At 43.3% G+C, this 17,870-nt stretch overlaps 3 protein-coding genes across 3 annotated transcripts in view; 2 read left to right on the forward strand and 1 right to left on the reverse strand.

Moving 5' to 3' along the window:
* Window positions 1-1,367, reverse strand: part of klhl43 (kelch-like family member 43) — a 24,766-nt gene extending 23,399 nt beyond the window's left edge. The window contains exon 1 of the mRNA XM_023976389.3: window positions 1,233-1,367. The gene's annotated coding sequence lies outside the window, so the exon portion shown is untranslated. The remainder of the gene's footprint in view (window positions 1-1,232) is intronic.
* A 3,804-nt stretch (window positions 1,368-5,171) lies between these two features.
* Window positions 5,172-12,702, forward strand: LOC111955985 (elongin-A). Its single transcript, XM_023976388.3, has 12 exons — window positions 5,172-5,334; window positions 6,602-6,658; window positions 7,154-7,269; window positions 7,388-7,929; window positions 8,253-8,587; window positions 8,820-8,931; window positions 9,162-9,317; window positions 9,847-9,944; window positions 10,213-10,393; window positions 10,537-10,666; window positions 11,666-11,811; window positions 11,989-12,702. The coding sequence occupies exons 1-12, from the start codon at window positions 5,263-5,265 to the stop codon at window positions 12,048-12,050; spliced, it is 2,007 nt and encodes a 668-aa protein (XP_023832156.2). The 5' UTR covers window positions 5,172-5,262; the 3' UTR covers window positions 12,051-12,702.
* Window positions 12,703-14,865: 2,163 nt separating this feature from the next.
* LOC111956006 (PITH (C-terminal proteasome-interacting domain of thioredoxin-like) domain containing 1) lies at window positions 14,866-17,803 on the forward strand. Its single transcript, XM_023976421.2, has 6 exons — window positions 14,866-15,208; window positions 15,702-15,745; window positions 15,863-15,940; window positions 16,411-16,515; window positions 16,731-16,839; window positions 17,030-17,803. The coding sequence occupies exons 1-6, from the start codon at window positions 15,017-15,019 to the stop codon at window positions 17,129-17,131; spliced, it is 630 nt and encodes a 209-aa protein (XP_023832189.1). The 5' UTR covers window positions 14,866-15,016; the 3' UTR covers window positions 17,132-17,803.
* Window positions 17,804-17,870: the final 67 nt, after the last annotated feature.

Raw genomic sequence — 17,870 nt, forward strand, 5'->3', positions numbered from 1 at the left:
TGAGCATTGCATCAAATCAAAATTATTTATATAGCCCTTCTTACATCAGCTGATATCTCAAAGTGCTGTACAAAACCCAGCCTAAAACCCCAAACAGCAAGCAATGCAGGTGTAGAAGCACGGTGGCTAGGAAAAACTCCCTAGAAAGGCCAAAACCTAGGAAGAAACCTAGAGAGGAACCAGGCTATGAGGGGTGGCCAGTCCTCTTCTGGCTGTGCCGGGTGGAGATTATAACAGACATGGCCAAGATGTTCAAATGTTCCATAAATGACCAGCATGGTCAATAATAATAATCACAGTAGTTGTCAAGGGGTGCAACAAGTCAGCACCTCAGGAGTAAATGTCAGTTGGCTTTTATAGCCGATCATTAGAGTATCATCTTACCGCTCCTGCTGTCTCTAGAGAGTGAAAACAGCAAGGTCTGGACAGGTAGCACGTCGGTGAACCAGGTGTCCCAGGTGTTCCCCATTAAGCAGGCCAGAGACAGTTTGAAACGGCTCAAACCACTAGGCTACCTGCCGCCCCTGCCGTTTTGGTTAGGAACCTAGAACAGTTTATGACGCTAAGGCAAAAGGAGGAAAAAAAGTTAAAGGGGGCATGAACGTCTGGAAAAATAGCAGAGATGGAATAAAAGTCGGCGGGAATGATATTGGAACATGGCCAAGGTAGCGGATTATGTGACACCGTGACAAAACACATCTCTGTGTGGTACACAATGCCATCATGTGTCTGACTCCCACCTCCCCAGTGTCAAAATTCCTTTGCGTATCTCCYGAGATTATTTATAGATGTTGAGGTTAGAGCTGGAATGAGTTACCCCCCCCCCCAAGTAGGCTATCACTTGTATGCATCCTAATATCAATTTGGCCTCGCATTAAATGTGTTTGAGCTGTGTGTTCGTGAAAGAAAATGCAACTTCAGATTCTACATAGTGCCTAGTTGAGGCTAAAATGAATGTGTTTACATCCACTTTTTTAGGTGATTAAATGTTTGAAAATGTACTTATTTGGGTATTTCTTGCATGACAACGTCTGCACACTTTGTATTTTGTGTTACTGGCGATGGTTAAATTGTACAGTTCTGGTGATATACAAGAGCGCAGCAGTTCAACTTCAGCATATTACAWATTATATATAAATGCTTTATGATTAGGCTGCCTCATCCAGTTGGATAAATCYTGACTCATATTACATGCAAATAATTTTATGAAAAATTCAGTCAATATGCTTTACCTCTCTCTCCACTCACTCTTCTTCCTTATCYTTCCTCGTTTCTCTCTTGGCTTTCTTTCGCTTTGTTGATTTTCYCTCACAGGTTACTCTCTCTTCCTCTTTCCCTCCGTCCTCTGTCTGTCTGTCAGTGGACTGTGGTTCAGTGTTTGAGTGATTCAGGGTCCAACCAAGTCTATGAAATGAGACACCCTCCCTCCCTAATTTCTAGCTCCCACCACCTACAACTCCAAATACAGGCACCCCCTCCCTCCCCACCAAAAATACTCCATATGTGGCCAGCCCCCTGCTATCCTGCCCCCTTCAGTCACTCGGCTGGGCAGACAGGAGATGGGCTATTTGCCAGTATGATGTGCTCAAGTTTCTGTGTTTGAACGGTTGTCTCACAGTCTCTCTGTTGTGTGTAAGAGGCACTGGTGCTATTTTAACAAAGTAGTGGAAAAACTTGGAGTTGTGTTATGTTGACACACCGAACATGGTAGAGATTCTATCAACAAGAAAGGATACATGCACTGACAACAATATTATTTTATTTTTATTGATTATGAACACATCTCAAAAAACAGTATTTTAAGGGTTATAACTAATGATGGTCAAATTCATTTCATGTAACATTTCTATAGYACCATAACAGTACATTATCACCAATATCATTATGATGACACAAAGATTATTAAAGGTCCAATGCAGTAAAAACATGATTTCCTGTGCTTTATATACAGTTGAAGTCGMWAGTTTACATAAACTAGTTTTAATGACTCCAATCTAAGTGTTTCAACCACTCCACAAATTGCTTGTTAACAAACTATAGTTTTGGCAAGTCGGTTAGGACATCTACTTTGTGCATGACAAGTCATTTTTCCAACAATTGTTTCCAGATAGATTATTTCACTTAATAATTCACTATATCACAATTCCAGTGGGTCAGAAGTTTACATACACTAAATTGACTGTGGCTTTTAAACAGCTTGGAAAATTCCAGAAAATGATGTCATGGCTTTAGAAGCTTCTGATAGGCTAATTGACATTATTTGAGTCAATTGGAGGTGTACCTGTGGATGTATTTCAAGGCCTACCTTCAAACTCAGTGCCTCTTTGCTTGACATCATGGGAAACTCAAAAGAAATCAGCCAAAACCACAGGAAAAAAATTGTAGACTCCACAAGTCTGGTTCATCCTTGGATGGAGGCAATTTCAAAACGCCTGAAGGTACCACGTTCATCTGTACAAACAATAGTATGCAGTATAACACCATGGGACACGCAGCCGTCATTCCGCTCAGGAAGGAGACGTCGTTCTGTCTCCTAGAGATGAACGTACTTTGGTGCGAAAAGTGCAAATCAATCCCAGAACAACAGCAAAGGACCTTGTGAAGATGCTAGAGGAAACAGGTACAAAAGTATCTATGTCCACAAGTAAACGAGTCCTATATCGACATAACCTGAAAGTCGCTCAGCAAAGGAAGAAGCCACTGCTCCATAACTGCCATAAAAAAGCCAGACTACGGTTTGCAACTGCACATGGGAGGCAAAGATCGTACTTTTTGTAGAAATGTCCTCTGGTCTGATGAAACAAAAATATAACTTTTTGTCATAATGACCATCGTTATGTTTGGAGAAAAAGGGGGAGGCTTACAAGCGAGAACACCATCCAAACCGTGAAGCACGGGGCTGCAGCATCATGTTGTGGGGGTGCTTTGCTGCAGGAGGGACTGGTGCACATCATAAAAAATAGGTGGCATCATGAGGAAGTAAAATTATGTGGATATATTGAAAGCAACATCAAGCATCAGTCAGGAAGTTAAAGCTTGGTCACAAATGGGTCTTCCAAATGGACAATGACCCCAAGCATACTTCAAAGTTGTGGCAAAATGGCTTAAGGAAGCTGTGCCAGCAGAAACTCTGGGTTCAAGCCAGGATTGTTCGCAGCCGGCCGCGAACCAGGGAGGGTCCATGGGGCGACGCACAATTGGCCTAGCGTCGTCCGGGTTAGGAGGGTTTGGCCGGTAGGGATATCCTTGTCTCATCGCACACTAGCGACTCCTGTGGCGGGCCGGGCGCAGTGCACACTGACCAGGTCGCTAGGTGTACGGTGTTCCCTCCGACACATTGGTGCGGTTGGCTTCCGGGTGGATGCGCGCTGTGTTAAGAAGCAGTGCGGCTTGGTTGGTTGTGTTTCGGAGACGCATGGCTCTCACCTTCCTCTCTCCCGAGCCCGTACGGGAGTTGTAGGATGAGACAAGACAGTAACTACTAACAATTGGATACCACAAAATTGGGAGAGAAAAGGGGTTAATTAAAATTTAAAAATGGCTTAAGGACAACAAAGTCAAGGTATATGAGTGGCCATCACACAAAGCCCTGACCTCAATCCCATAGAAAAGGTGTGAGCAGAACTTGAAAAAGCATGTGCGAGCAAGGAGGCCTACAAACCTGATTCAGTTACACCAGCTCTGTCAGGAGGAATGGCGGCCAAAACTTCACCCAACTTATTGTGGGAAGCCTTGTGGAAGGCTACCCAGAAACATTTGACCCAAGTTAAACAATTTTAAAGGCAATGCTACCAAATACTAATTGAGTGCATGTAAACTTCTGACCCACTGGGAATGTGATGAAAGAAATAAAAGCTGAAAGAAATCATGCTCTACTATTATTCTGACATTTCACATTATTAAAATAAAGTGGTGATCCTAACTGACCTAAGACAAGACATTTTTACTAGGATTAAATGTCAGGAATTGTGAAAAACTGCGTTTAAATGTATTTGGCTAAGGTGTATATAAACTTCCGACTTCAACTGTATATTTCCACACTATGAGGTTGGAATAATACTGTTTAATTGTGAAAATTATGATAATGCCCTTTTAGTGTATGAGCGATTTGAAAAGACTGCCTGAATGTTCAGCCTGTTTTGGTGGGATGGCGTTTTGGCCTACCTGGTGACATCACCATGCTGTAAATTAGTTAATCAGATCAAATTTTATTGGTCACATACACATGGTTAGCAMATGTTAATGCGAGTGTAGCGAAATGCTTGTGCTTCTAGTTCCGACCGTGCAGTAATATCTAACAAGTAATCTATTTCACAACAATTACCTTATACACACAAGTGTAAAGGAATGAATAAGAATATGTACATATAAATATATGGATGAGCGATGGCCATGCGGCATAGGCAAGATGCAGTAGATGGTATAGAGTACAGTATATACATACGAGATAGGTAATGTAGGGTATGTAAACCTTATATAAAGTGGCATTGTTTAAAGTGACACATTTATTACATCCAAATTTTAATTATTAAAGTGACTAGAGATTTGAGTCAGTATGTTGGCAGCAGCCACTCAATGTTAGTGATGGCTGTTTAACAGTCTTATGGCCTTGAGATAGAAGCTGTTTTTCAGTCTCTCGGGCCCAGCTTTGATGCACCTGTACTGACCTCGCCTTCTGGATGAACAGGCAGTGGCTCGGGTGGTTGTTGTCCTTGATGATCTTTTTGGCCTTCCTGTGACATCGGGTGGTGTAGGTGTCCTGAAGAGCATGTCGTTTGCCACCGGTGATGCGTTGTGCAGACCGCACCACCCTCTGGAGAGCCTTACGGTTGTGGGCGGAACAGTTGCCGTACCAGGCGGTGATACAGCCCGATATGATGCTCTCAATTGTGCATCTGTAAAAGTTTGTGAGTGTTTTCGGTGACAAGCCAAATTTCTTCAGCCTCCAGAGGTTCACCACGCTGTCTGTGTGGGTGGACCATTTKAATTTGTCCGTGYTGTGTACGCCGAGGAATTTAAAGCTTTCCACCTTCTCCACGAATAATTGTTTGGCCGAAATTATTTGATATTGAGATGAAAACGGCTGCATTGGATCTTTCATCCTCAAAGAGGTGTCTGGTTKATTCTTTGTCAGCTGTTTTATTACGTAGTTCCGCTAATCTCCAAGTCAACTGTAGGCTGAGTGAAGCTGTGGATAGGATCGCACTGACCCTATTCTGCTGTAATGAAGCAGCTTCCGGGCACAGGGCACCAGCAGTAAACATGGCGGAGGAGCTGTTGGAAGCGGTGGAGAGACTACAGTCTCGGCTCTGCGAGAARTTAGAGCCTCGCAAGGTAATAATCGAAAGGCCCAGAATGAAATGGCAAGGTTGTAGTGGATGACTTGCGCCCACTAAAATGTTTTCAAATATTGTCGCGTGGGGGGTAGTTCCGCTAATGTAGGTAGTTACTGCTTTTTCTAAGATCACGTCACGATATGTAGCTTAGCCAACTAACTGGGTTTCTTAACCATAGTTCATGTTAAGTTTAACCTAGTCCTCCAGCTACCTGCCAAGTCCGCAGAACTGTACTTTATGTCATGGAGCTATTGTAGCTAACGGACATTGCCACTGCTAATAAAGTGCTAATAATGTAGCCAGCTAGCTAGTGTTAAAGAAACAACCGCAAAAAGCGAAAGCGAAGCGAGGGCATGGCTAAAAGGGATCCAGCTTTTGTCAAATTAACGTCAGATTTGATTTTTCGTAGCAGGTTATGAGAATTTACGCAGCAGGTTAGAATTAACGTAGTAGGTTAGGCGGATTATGTTGTCTAGAAAAGGGGTTTAGGGTGAGTTTAAATGTAAAACATTTTAACTTTTGACATTAATTTGACAAAAACTGGATTATTTCTAGACATGACCCCACAGCGATTGTATAAACTCCACAATCGAGCAACAGCAGCACGGGCCTAGTTATTAGATTGTTGCACTTCACTCAATGGATCAGTCCAAGTTTAAGGGCAACAACAATACATTTGGTCGTAGTGCCTTACTGTGATATCGGCTGTGTCTCATTGAACAAAGCAATCCCTGCACACACTGCCATGTCGTGGTGGGTTTTTGTCAGCTGATCAACTTTAGTAAACACAACCACCTCTCCGTATATGTGTAGTTAGCCTACCCCCACAACCCCCTTCAAATAGGCCACYACAAAATCTTGATGACTCCATGACTGTGCAATTTAGGCAAAATTGGACTACACAAACATGAATCAAGCCAAGTCTGAAAGTACTACACAGTTTGACAGCCTACAAAGTCAAACTACCAGTAGGCCTACACTTMTACACATACAGCGCACACTTTTACACAGTAGACCCATGTCATCAATACTGCGATTATATAAATATTGTTATGTGTCTTTATATTTCCATTCATTCAATGATCAACAACCTTGAATTAACCTGACCTTTAACAAACTATATCCTTCCCTTTGGCATACCTGAATTGTGTGCACTTTGCTAATGTGCAGACTGTTTGGCTCTTCTCAGAATCAGGCTAGCTAGGTCGATCAGTACAGAGGATGTAGTGAGCAATCTGTACATCTTCTGTATTTCCGCTATCTAGCTCCAGAAGACCCTCAAAAGGCTGGGGGAGCTGCCTATGACTGTGGATATCCTTGTGGTAAGAGTTTGGAAACAATGTATGCTCATGTCACGATTATTCTTTCGTTAGTGCAAAAGTGAAAGTATCTCTTTCTTTAGTCTCCAAGACTGCACACATTGATTGCATTGCACCATTGTTCTTCACTCACCGCAGTGTTATTTAGAAGAGGATTCCAAGTACAGGCTCTGGTTTTGCAGCAGGATGATGTGACCCGCTGTAGCCAGCTGCTCTACAGGAGTTGATTGTGCCGTTCAATATTGTCACGCAACCTTCAGAGCATGCTCACTTCCTTTTTATGATGGGCAATAACGCTAATATGGTCTGTTTTATGTGCACTACTAAGTGTACTGGCCTGCTCACTTAACCATTAGAGTGCCTGAATCTATAAAAACCACCCACGTTGCTCTCCAAACATGACCCACACGACACCAGTGTCAAAAACATAATGTACTGATAATGAGGACACCCGACTACTATCTGTGTCCCGCTTATATTTTGTTCTCGCCGGTGCAGGAAACTGGAGTAGGAAAAACTGTGAATTCGTTCCGGAAACATGATCTTGCTGGAGATCTTGCGAAGAGCCTTGTGGCCAAGTGGAAGAAACTGGTTCCCACCCCGTCTGCTGAAAGGTACGTTATTACTGAGCGATTGGGGGACTTCTTCTGATTCGTCTTCTTCGTCTTTTTCTCAGCGCATCGTCATCTGAATTCTACTGAAGTGTAGCTTTGTTTTTGTTCTTCCTCACAGACCCGGCAACGCCAAGGACGTACGGACACATGCGCACCCTCACAGCTCTGAGGGAAGGGACGTAAGCCACAAACGTGTCCGGGAACTATCCCCGGAGGAGCCTCCTCATGTAGAGGAGGAGGATGAAGAGGAGGAGATAATGATAGAGGAGGAGGAAAGAGGCTACCGCTCCAACTACTCCCCCTCCCCCCCTCAGCACCACTACAGCCCCCCACAGCTCGGCCACGGTGGCCAGCGAGGGGGATACCAGTCTGAGGGCTACGAGAGCCCCATGGAGGAAGAGCCAGAGCCCGCGCCCAGCCTCCCTCACAAAGAGGTCCGACACACCAAACCACACAAAGAGCCTGGCAGGGAGCATCACGGTTCCCACGGCGACCGGGACGAGGAGAGGCGGCGACGTCATGCCCAGGCGAGCGATGGTGGCGGCGAAGAGAAGAAGCGCAGCGTGGAGAGGGAACCGCAGCACATTGGCAAGGCCTCCAAGCACAGTCGGCACTCCACCCCGCACGAGAGCAAGAAGGACAAGAGAGGTGGAAGTGATGGTGAGTGTGCTGCCGACTGAGTTGGCTGAGAATTCCGCTGTGACTTCTGTGTCATTATGACATTTACAGAGAGGCTGGTTCTCAAATGACAGCCTATTCCATAGATGCCTCTTTCAAGCTTTGAGTCAGTGTTGGGCTGCTGGCTTGTTAATAGATGGTTGTCCAGTCATGTATTATTTATTTAACCATGTTGGATAATGAGAACCATTTTCCCATTAACCTGATCCCTAAAGATGTGGGTTGTCTCTCACCCACTTCTCTCTTTAAAAAAAAAAACTACATCCCATTAACATCATTCCCTCCTTGTTCTCCTTAATCTCTAGGGAGGTCACGTGAGCCTAGGGACTCCCCTGTATTAGTCCAAGTGACTGAGGAGCAGGCGGAAGAGGCATTTGATACCCCCTCCATGTCGTTTGAATCCTTCCTCACATATGACGCCCCTACGCCCACTAAGAAGAAGAAGAAGCCCGGCAACAGCAGCAGTCGGTCCTCCTCCCACCACCACACACCTCCTCGACCGCCTGTCCAGCCCTCGCCTGCTGCTCCTTCCTCCTCCAAGGAGGCCAAGCCCAGCAAGGCCAACGGGAGCCGCAGCAAGAGGGCTGATCCAGCCCAGGCCCCGACAGCAACGACTCCGGTGCCTGAGAAACGCCGGAAGGTAAGAACAGACCTACATTGAACTCTTCTTCTCACAAGATGCGTATGTTCAATTGGAGAATGTTGTATTTGCTGTCATATTTTTGGGGTGCTGGACAGTAAGTCCTTCCAATCCACCTACCTGTATGTTTTTATTAACCAGTCGCCTTGACCCTGATCTCATTATGAGAGTCCTTGTTCTCAGGTTCTTGACTGAACTCTTTCTCTTTAATGAACTCTTTCTTTTACCTCAGGTGGTCGAGGTTGTGTCCACGCTTCCTGATATCTCTCTGCCGGCCATCCAGCCTTACTACAGACCTCTGCCTTCCATTGATCTCACACCATTGTCCCCTCAGCGGCGTAAAGGTACTTATTGTTTTTTAATGTTGGTTCATTCACACTGTGTGGGTACGTTCTAATGTCCATACTAGTGTACAACTGAGAATGCATTGGTTCATTCTATGTAGTATGGAAGTACAGTTTGTGTGTTGGACTTTGGGGACATTTGTACGTTTGTGTTTATTCTCTAGGCCCAATACATTTAGTTCTGATTGTCAGCAATTTCTCATGTTTAACTTTTGGCTTCTGTCCTGCAGGTCCTGTGTCAAATGACGCCGAGGAGGACACCGGCTTCACTGGGAGACGCTTTAACTCTAAAATGACGGTCTACTCGGGTTCAAAGACGTCCTACCTGCCCAAGATGATGAGTCTGTACGAGCAGTGCATCAGGGTGCTTCAAAACAACATTGACTGTGAGTGTTGTCTCCTAGCGACACTGTGAATGCCATGTAATGGCGTCGTTACCATAATGCTTAGGTTTTATTTCAGTTTCTGTTACCACATTTGGTTAATTTAGTCAAGTGTACATTTTTTGTTCATGTAGTACACCTAACATCTCTCAAAAGAGAGAAGGCAAAGGCATGGATCACTTAACCCATTTTATCATGGGCTGTTGTTCAAACACCACCAACTTAATTGTCTTGTGGATTCTTGTGGCTGCTTGTCCACTTCGATCCACTTTCACACAGTCTTAAAATGATTTAAACCAAAACTAAGAGCAACACGTGACTTCCTCTTTAACATTACACCCACATTGAACACTGACTGTTAGTGTGCCTTACTCCTTTAAGACTTATATTTGTCTAGGTCCATGAAATGTATTCCAACCACAGCGCTGTCCATGCTATATCCACACTATCATTCTTTATCTGCGAGATACTTAACACCCTGCTGATTGTGTGAGTCTCTGTATAACGAGATGCTTACTGTATGTTTTTCCAGCAATTGATGAGGTGGGAGGTGTGCCATTTGAGATTCTGGAACCAGTACTAGAGCGATGCACCCCAGAACAGCTTTACCGCATTGAGCAGTGCAATCAGGTAACACACACACACACACAATCAAAGTAGCGTCCTACACATGAACGCACAAACCGTCACCCAGTACGAGATGGTCAGTGAGCATGTAGTACACAAGCTGTCATACTCCGCCAAGCCATACTGTATACCAGGAACACCCTAGGTGAAGTGTACAAACAAAACTTGACTCCTAACTGTTGTGCTTTGAACAATGAATGATGTTTACTCTCCCTACTAAATTGTAGGATATATTTCATGTAAAAACTCGATAATTTTACCCCTCCCTCAGTGTTTTATGGAGGACTCTGATGAGCTTTGGCATCGCCACTGCCAGCGGGACTTCAAGCGTGAGACGCCCCAGGAGTACGAGTCGTGGCGGGAGATGTACCTGCGGAAGCACGACGAGCGGGAGGAGCGCCTTCGCAAACTCACCCAGAACATCAGTTCGGCCCATGCCAACAAGCCCAAAGGTTCTTTCTCTAAATCCCATCTATGAGCTGAATTCTACTATACAGTAGTTATTACTAGGAGTTATTGTTATCATCAATGAAAGTGTACAGAGGATGTTGATTTTGAGTGAGCATGTGTTTTATGTGTGTAATTTACCTGGCAGGTCGACAGGTTAAAATGGCATTTGTGAACTCCGTCGCCAAACCTCCGCGTGATGTCCGCCGGCGACAGGAGAAGTTTGGCACCACAAGCACCTCCACTGCCATCTCCACTGCAGCTGCAGCTCCGATCAAGTATGTGGACACTAGTGTGCATATCACTATCACACACTGCATAGTAGTGATTTTATTAGTGATTAAACATTTTTTAACTTACATTTCCATATACAAAGACATGATTGGCTGAATGGTGACTTTATTTGCTAACACGTAATTCAGACTCTCAAACTTATTCTCAAAGGTCCACTAAATCATATTTGAATCTACAAATTGACTGCAACAATTCACATAGAATCATAACAATGTCATCATGGGGAATTCTAAAGGTTAACCAAGTTCACGCAYAGGGGTTACGATTCCTAACGTACATTGAATTAAAATGCGAAACTCGCCCTGACGTGTTCTGGACMTTCCGACCTTGCAGGATGACACATAGCTTCAGGGATGCCAGAGTAGCCAGAGGACCGTATGTTAAACACAAAGGGTAAGAGAGAGAAGCCACAGATTTTCCGGTGTTCAATCCGACAACCGGGTGAGGATASAGGCTAGAAGAGCACATACAAACAGTCTGGAATTTCTTTCATGTCCCCACCACCATCAAACACTTTATATTAGCACTTACATTTTCATATACACAGAAATGCTTGGCTGATTGCTCATTTACGATGATATGCACTACATCATATTTGTATCAAATTTGACCCAAATATGTTTTGTTTGAGGAATGAACAGTCATAAGATATTAAAAAGGTTCAACACAATGGAGAATGAAATGGCAGAGACATTCTGATGTGTTCTGGACGTTCCGACCTTGCAGGATGACATTGTGGAAGCTAGATGGGAAAATAAAACGAGACAGTTGTTCAATCTGAGGATTTAGCAGCTAGGCTACATGAGTAAAAAAGAGCGCATAGAAACTTTCTTGAAATGTTCCTCGCATTGCTTACTGGTTTTCCGAGTATTCAGAGATGGCGCATATAATGSCCCCCAGATTTGAAAAACACTATTAAAACTATACTGTTTTTTTATTTTTCTGTACACTGATTGGAATTACCTTCCTGTTTTTTTTTTTAGAATAAGGCCAGCCGTGTCGTATAGCTCTCACTCGGCTGAGCCCAGCCACTCCTCCTCTCACGACAGTCCCCCTGAGACCTCTCACTCCTCAGGCCCCAGCGGTGGGGGTGGCCCCAGCGCCAGAGACAACAAACCACAGGTCAAAAGTCAGTATCGTGTGTGTGTGTGTAAGAAAATAGGTTCAGATATTTCTATTAGACCCAACATGCATGTAAAACAAAAGTACTTTCCTGATTTAAAACGTGTTGACTTTAATCTCTGAGAMGACATGTCTGCGTGGTTAACTTTTCTGTTTTAAAATGTCACGTCTGTTTGTCTTGCAGAAATCGCCCCCATGATGGCCAAAACTATCAAAGCTTTCAAGAACAGATTCTCCCGCCGATAGAGCTAGAGAGAGATGAATGTATGACGTGATTGAGAGGAGAGGAAGAGATTGTAGGAGCTAAGATCTTTTTAATTCAATGAATTATGGGTAATCTACAAATGCCCACCAGACATGTGCACACACATACAGTCGTGGCCAAAGTTTTGAGAATGACACAAATATACATTTTCACAAGTTTGCTGCTTCAGTGTCTTTAGATATTTTTGTCAGATGTTACTATGGAATACTGAAGTATAATTACAATCATTTCATAAGTGTCAAAGGCTTTTATTGACAATTACATGAAGTTGATGCAATGAGTCAATATTTGCAGTGTTGACCCTTCTTTTTCAAGACCTCTGCAATCCGCCCTGGCATGCTGTCAATTAACTTCTGGGACACATCCTGACTGATGGCAGCCCATTCTTGCATAATCAATGCTTGGAGTTTGTCAGAATTTGTGGGGTTTTGTTTGTCCACCCGCCCTTGAAGGATTGACCACAAGTTCTCAATGGGATTAAGGTCTGGGGAGTTTCCTGGCCATGGACCCAAAATATTGATGTTTTGTTCCCCGAGCCACTTAGTTATCACTTTTGCCTTATGGCAAGGTGCGCCATCATGCTGGAAAAGCATGCATTGTTCGTCACCAAACTGTTCTTGATGGTTGGGAGAAGTTGCTCTTCGGAGGATGTGGTTGGTACCATTCTTTATTCATGGCTGTGTTCTTAGGCAAAATTGTGAGTGAGCCCACTCCCTTGGCTGAGAAGCAACCCCACACATGAATGGTCTCAGGATGTTTTACTGTTGGCATGACACAGGACAAGCTTTTTTCCGGATGCCCCAAACAATCAAAAAGGGGATTCATCAGAGAAAATGACTTTACCCCAGTCCTCAGCAGTCCAATCCCTGTACCTTTTGCAGAATATCAGTCTGTCCCTCATGTTTTTCCTGGAGAGAAGTGGCTTCTTTGCTGCCTTTCTTGACACCGGGCCATCCTCCAAAAGTCTTCGCCTCACTGTGCGTGCAGATGCACTCACACCTGCCTGCTGCCATTCCTGAGCAAGCWCCGTACTGGTGGTGCCCCGATCCTGCAGCTGAATCAGCTGACGGTCCTGGCACTTGKTGGACTTTCTTGGGCGCCCTGAAGCCTTCTTCACAACAATTGAAGTTCTTGATGATCCGATAAATGGTTGATTTAGGTGCAATCTTACTGGCAGCAATATCCTTGCCTGTGAAGCTCTTTTTGTGCAAAGCAATGATGACGGCACGTGTTTCCTTGCAGGTAACCATGGTTGACAGAGGAAGAACAATGATTCCAAGAACCACCCTCCTTTTGAAGCTTCCAGTCTGTTATTCGAACTCAATCAGCATGACAGTGATCTCCAGCCTTGTCCTCGTCAACACTCACACCTATGTTAACGATGTCAGCTGGTCCTTTTGTGGCAGGGCTGAAATGCAGTGAAAATGTTTTTGGGGGATTCAGTTCATTTGCATGGCAAAGAGGGACTTTGCTATTCATTGCAATTCATCTGATCACTCGTCATAACATTCTGGAGTATATGCAAATTGCCGTCATACAAACTGAGGCAGCAGACTTTGTGAAAATGTATATTTGTGTCATTCTCAAAACTTTTGGCCACGACTGTACATACACACAAACACAGATTTTCTCCATTTATTTTAGCGTTTCTTAAATACACACACAATGATGTCCTCCATTTTTAAATGTTCCCAGATAGACCCTGGCAAACAAACACACAGACAAAATATTTCAAATGCGAAACTAGTCATTTGTTACAAATTCATACACTACAGAGGAACTCTGACACAGACAGAACTATGCTTTATTATGGTACGCATAAGTTAAGACATCAAATGACAGTGCTGTTACAGGCAGCATGTTTTAAATACATTTGAATAGACCCATTTTATTCCAGTGCATCCACACCTTGTTTTCTTACTGTGTTCAGTGTTGAACCACATGTGCATCCCTACTTTTATCTGGTTCACTGTGATGAGTGAGGAATGAAGTGAGTGCGGAAAGAGGAAAACACAAAAAGGGAGAGAGAGGAAGTGATAGGACCCTGCAGCTTCACTCTTATGTATTTATTTTCATCTCTGGGACCCCTGGCTCCCCCTGAACCTGGATCCAAATGGACGTGGATGAAATAGTAATTTTAATAGATTTTAATAAATGTTATATGGACATTTTCAATAAAATTGACGTTTTGCCCTCAAATATGTATTCATGGTCTATTGTGTCTTGTGTTGATGTTGGAATATAAGAGAAAAACACTGCTTAAATCTAGCAATGGAACCTGTCCACAGTGCACTGAATAAGTTGCTGTATGTAGTAGGGTACATTCTGTATTCCCAGCACTATTGAGAACATAGAGAATATGTAATTGTTAAACTTAATATTGGAATATTGTATCACTGACTGTAATAATGACTACTGAAAGAAACATGCGATGGATGTTGGGTGCAAAACAAATGAGAGCAGCTTTCTACTAGACACTGATCTAATATCAGTTATGAGTTTTACAGGTTTGTGTGCTTTGTTAATGGCATAAACCCTGTCAATTTCTACAATCTTAAAATATGATTTTTAAACCTAYCCTTAACCACACTGCTAACCTTATGCCTAARCTTAAATATCAAAAAGCACYTTTTTGTWGCCAATTTTGACTGTGGAATCTGATTTTGTGGGTGTGAAAGCTAATAAACAAATAGCTAGTGGAAACCCTGTGCTTGTTCATTGGTGTTGGCCAGGCCAATCAGAGAGCACGTTGATGTTCTGCATCTGTACGTCCATCTTGYTTGGCTATTAACGTACATGTGATTTTGAAAGGTTTCCTCTCCAGAATGTTGTGGAYAAGTGAAACCAGCCAGGTCCGTCTGAAACAAACAACTTAGCTAGTTAGACAGCCCGTATCATCACCAGCTAGGACGTACATTTCTCTAAAGTGCGATATTTAGTATCTGTGATGTCTGGTCACGGCCATGGTGGGCACAGCCACGGCTGCTGTGAAGACGAGCACGAGCCAGCGGAACGGGGCCTGGAGTATGCACTGTATCAGCGCATTGACATCGAGAAACTGCAGTGTCTCAACGAAACAAGAGAAGGCGATGGGAAACTCGTGTTTAAACCATGGGATCAACGGACTGACAGGGAGAAGGTAATGTTGTCGACGRCTTGCGTGTATAGTACATCTCAATGTAACCATTTTTGAGGGTGTAGAAGCCATGAATTATCATCTGAAATTATGAAACTCAGCTGTGACAGCTGCCATTTTGGCTCGTCGGTAAAACAAACGTTGCAAAAATGTGTCGCGTAATTGGCAAGGGAAATTGGTATGCAGCGTCAGTCAAGGCCAGACTGGATGATATAATGCGCCCTTCCAGAAGTCAATGATACACATTTACTTGTAATATTAAAAACCCATGTTGACTTGCTTTGTACATTGAACGAAATATGCAACTTACACAAGTGGTGGAACATTTTGGTGTCAGTGAACATTTCTTTAGAGTTGATCGGGACCTCTTCCATTAGTGAAAGCCAACTTCTCATAACCGTTRTAATGTGATGAAGGCCCACTTTTAACTTTCTCATAACTGTTATGTGAAACTTTTTCTCATTAATTCTCTGGAAACGGGCTCTAACCTCTGTAGTTTGTTGAGAGTGATGCTGATGAAGAGCTCCTGTTCAACATCCCGTAAGAACCCCGCCCCTCAACCCTCTTTTCATCCTTTCTTATCCTGTAATATTAACTTCAAACTTGTTTCATCATATTGTGTTTTATGCATTCTGTCACAAATCATATTTTTCTCAGGTTCACTGGAAGTGTCAAGCTGAAAGGGATAATCATCGCCGGTGAAGATGATGAATCGCATCCTGCTGAAATGAGACTGTGAGTGAGTACTGTTTCTGCCTTTCAGAAACACCTCGGGTCCTGACTGTGAGATTGCATTGAGCCAGTGTAGCATGTATAAACTCGCTCTGAGATTTGATATGATGCTTATTACTCACGACTCAACCAGGGGAGTATTCATTTATTGCAAAACGGGTCACAACAGAAAATGTTTTGCAACGAGTTTCCATTGGACAGATTCAGGTCGTTTTGTTCTGTTTGCTTTTGTTTGCTTTCGTTTGGTTCATAGTGAATACACCCCCAGCTCTGGGCAAACTGAAAGAGCAAGTAACTAACGTATTGCTCTGTCAGTGACATTTGACTCACTCTTCACACAGTGAGACAAGACAGCTAGTGACAATTAGCTAGCTTCCGCTACATTGGCATGGAACTACATTTATTTATTGTCAGCATGTGTGGTTTTGATAACTAACTGTTTGTCACTTTGTATTGTTGCATTGTCCGTGTAGGTACAAGAACATACCCCAAATGTCCTTTGATGACACAGGCAGAGAACCTGAACAAGCCTTCCGTCTCAATAGAGATCCACTGGCTCAGCTGGAATACCCAACTAAGTAAGAGCAATAGAAGCGTGCACATACACTAAAAATACTATTGTTTTCCCAGAAAAAATGGGGTTTGGTGACTGCTCACACATGGACTATTTCCGAGACAAGATAACAAAGCATGTGTAAAAAAAAAAAAATCTAATTTCAGTTTACTGTGACTAAGTACACACCCAACCTAAAACCCACTAAARGAATTAACCCTAAATGATCATTCTTTCCAGGATTGCCCGTTTCTCCAACGTTAATCACTTGTCCATTCACATATCACGGAACTTTGGGACAGAGTCCACACGGGTCTACTACATTGGGCTGAGAGGGGAGTACTCCCAGGTGAGAACAAATTAGACCCACCTCCAGTAAATTCTCAGGCGCTGAATTTTTGTTTTGTTTATCGTTCTATTGATTTGCAGAATTATGTTTCYCTTGTGTATCAGGCTTTACTTTGACTGTTCCATGTTGTCCATTTGTTAAATGGCAAAACCCCTCACCTGTCTCATCTGTTTTGCTTTCTTCCTCCCAGGCTCACAGACATGAAGTGACTATCTGCAACTACGAGGCGTCCGCTAACCCTGCAGACCATAAAGTCGACAGCATCATCCCACAAACAAATTTCATCTCCTGAGAGAAAGGAGGGGTGGGAAAGTTGCATTGACAGATATGGGTCAAAAGGAAGTGGTGATGGATACTTAGGCCTTGTGGGTGAACTTTGTTATTGGAGGTCAGGTATGAGTAATACTGAATATGAGTGTCTAATCTGGATTTGCTCAGTTGTTGCACTTATTGTACCACAAAGAGTGGAGGCTGAAAGAAGTGTCAATTTTCATTTGGGTAATGAATACATTTAACGCCACTCACTGGTAACGCTGTGATAAAGCGTCAAAAGCTTCAGTGCTTTTATCTAAAATATATCTGGAGACTGTGCCACCTAGTGGTTTGTTGTAATATGACAACTTGTCTCAGCAACACTGGAATGACTCCAATGTCACCTGCAGTGGGCGATAACTCACATTCTTTCTCATCCAAGCTCTGAATGGCTTAGTAATAATGTGAACTTTTTGACACAATCAAAGTAGATCAGKATAAGGTTTTCATTTGAATAGATTAGATTTAGGGCAGCAGCGTAGCCTAGTGGTTAGAGCGTTGGACTAGAAACCCGAAAGGTTGCAAGTTCAAATCCCCGAGCTGACAAAGTACGAATCTGTTCTGCCCCTGAACAAGGCAGGCCGTCATTGAAAATAAGAATTTGTTCTTAACTGACTTACCTAGTTAAATAAAGGTAAAATGTTTTTGTTTTTTTACCCATATACCCAAGTGACTTGCACACTGCTTCCTTTGACACTCACCAAACACGAAAGCTATTT

This window comes from Salvelinus sp. IW2-2015, linkage group LG31 (genome assembly GCF_002910315.2).
Source record: "Salvelinus sp. IW2-2015 linkage group LG31, ASM291031v2, whole genome shotgun sequence".
NCBI lineage: Eukaryota > Metazoa > Chordata > Actinopteri > Salmoniformes > Salmonidae > Salvelinus > Salvelinus sp. IW2-2015.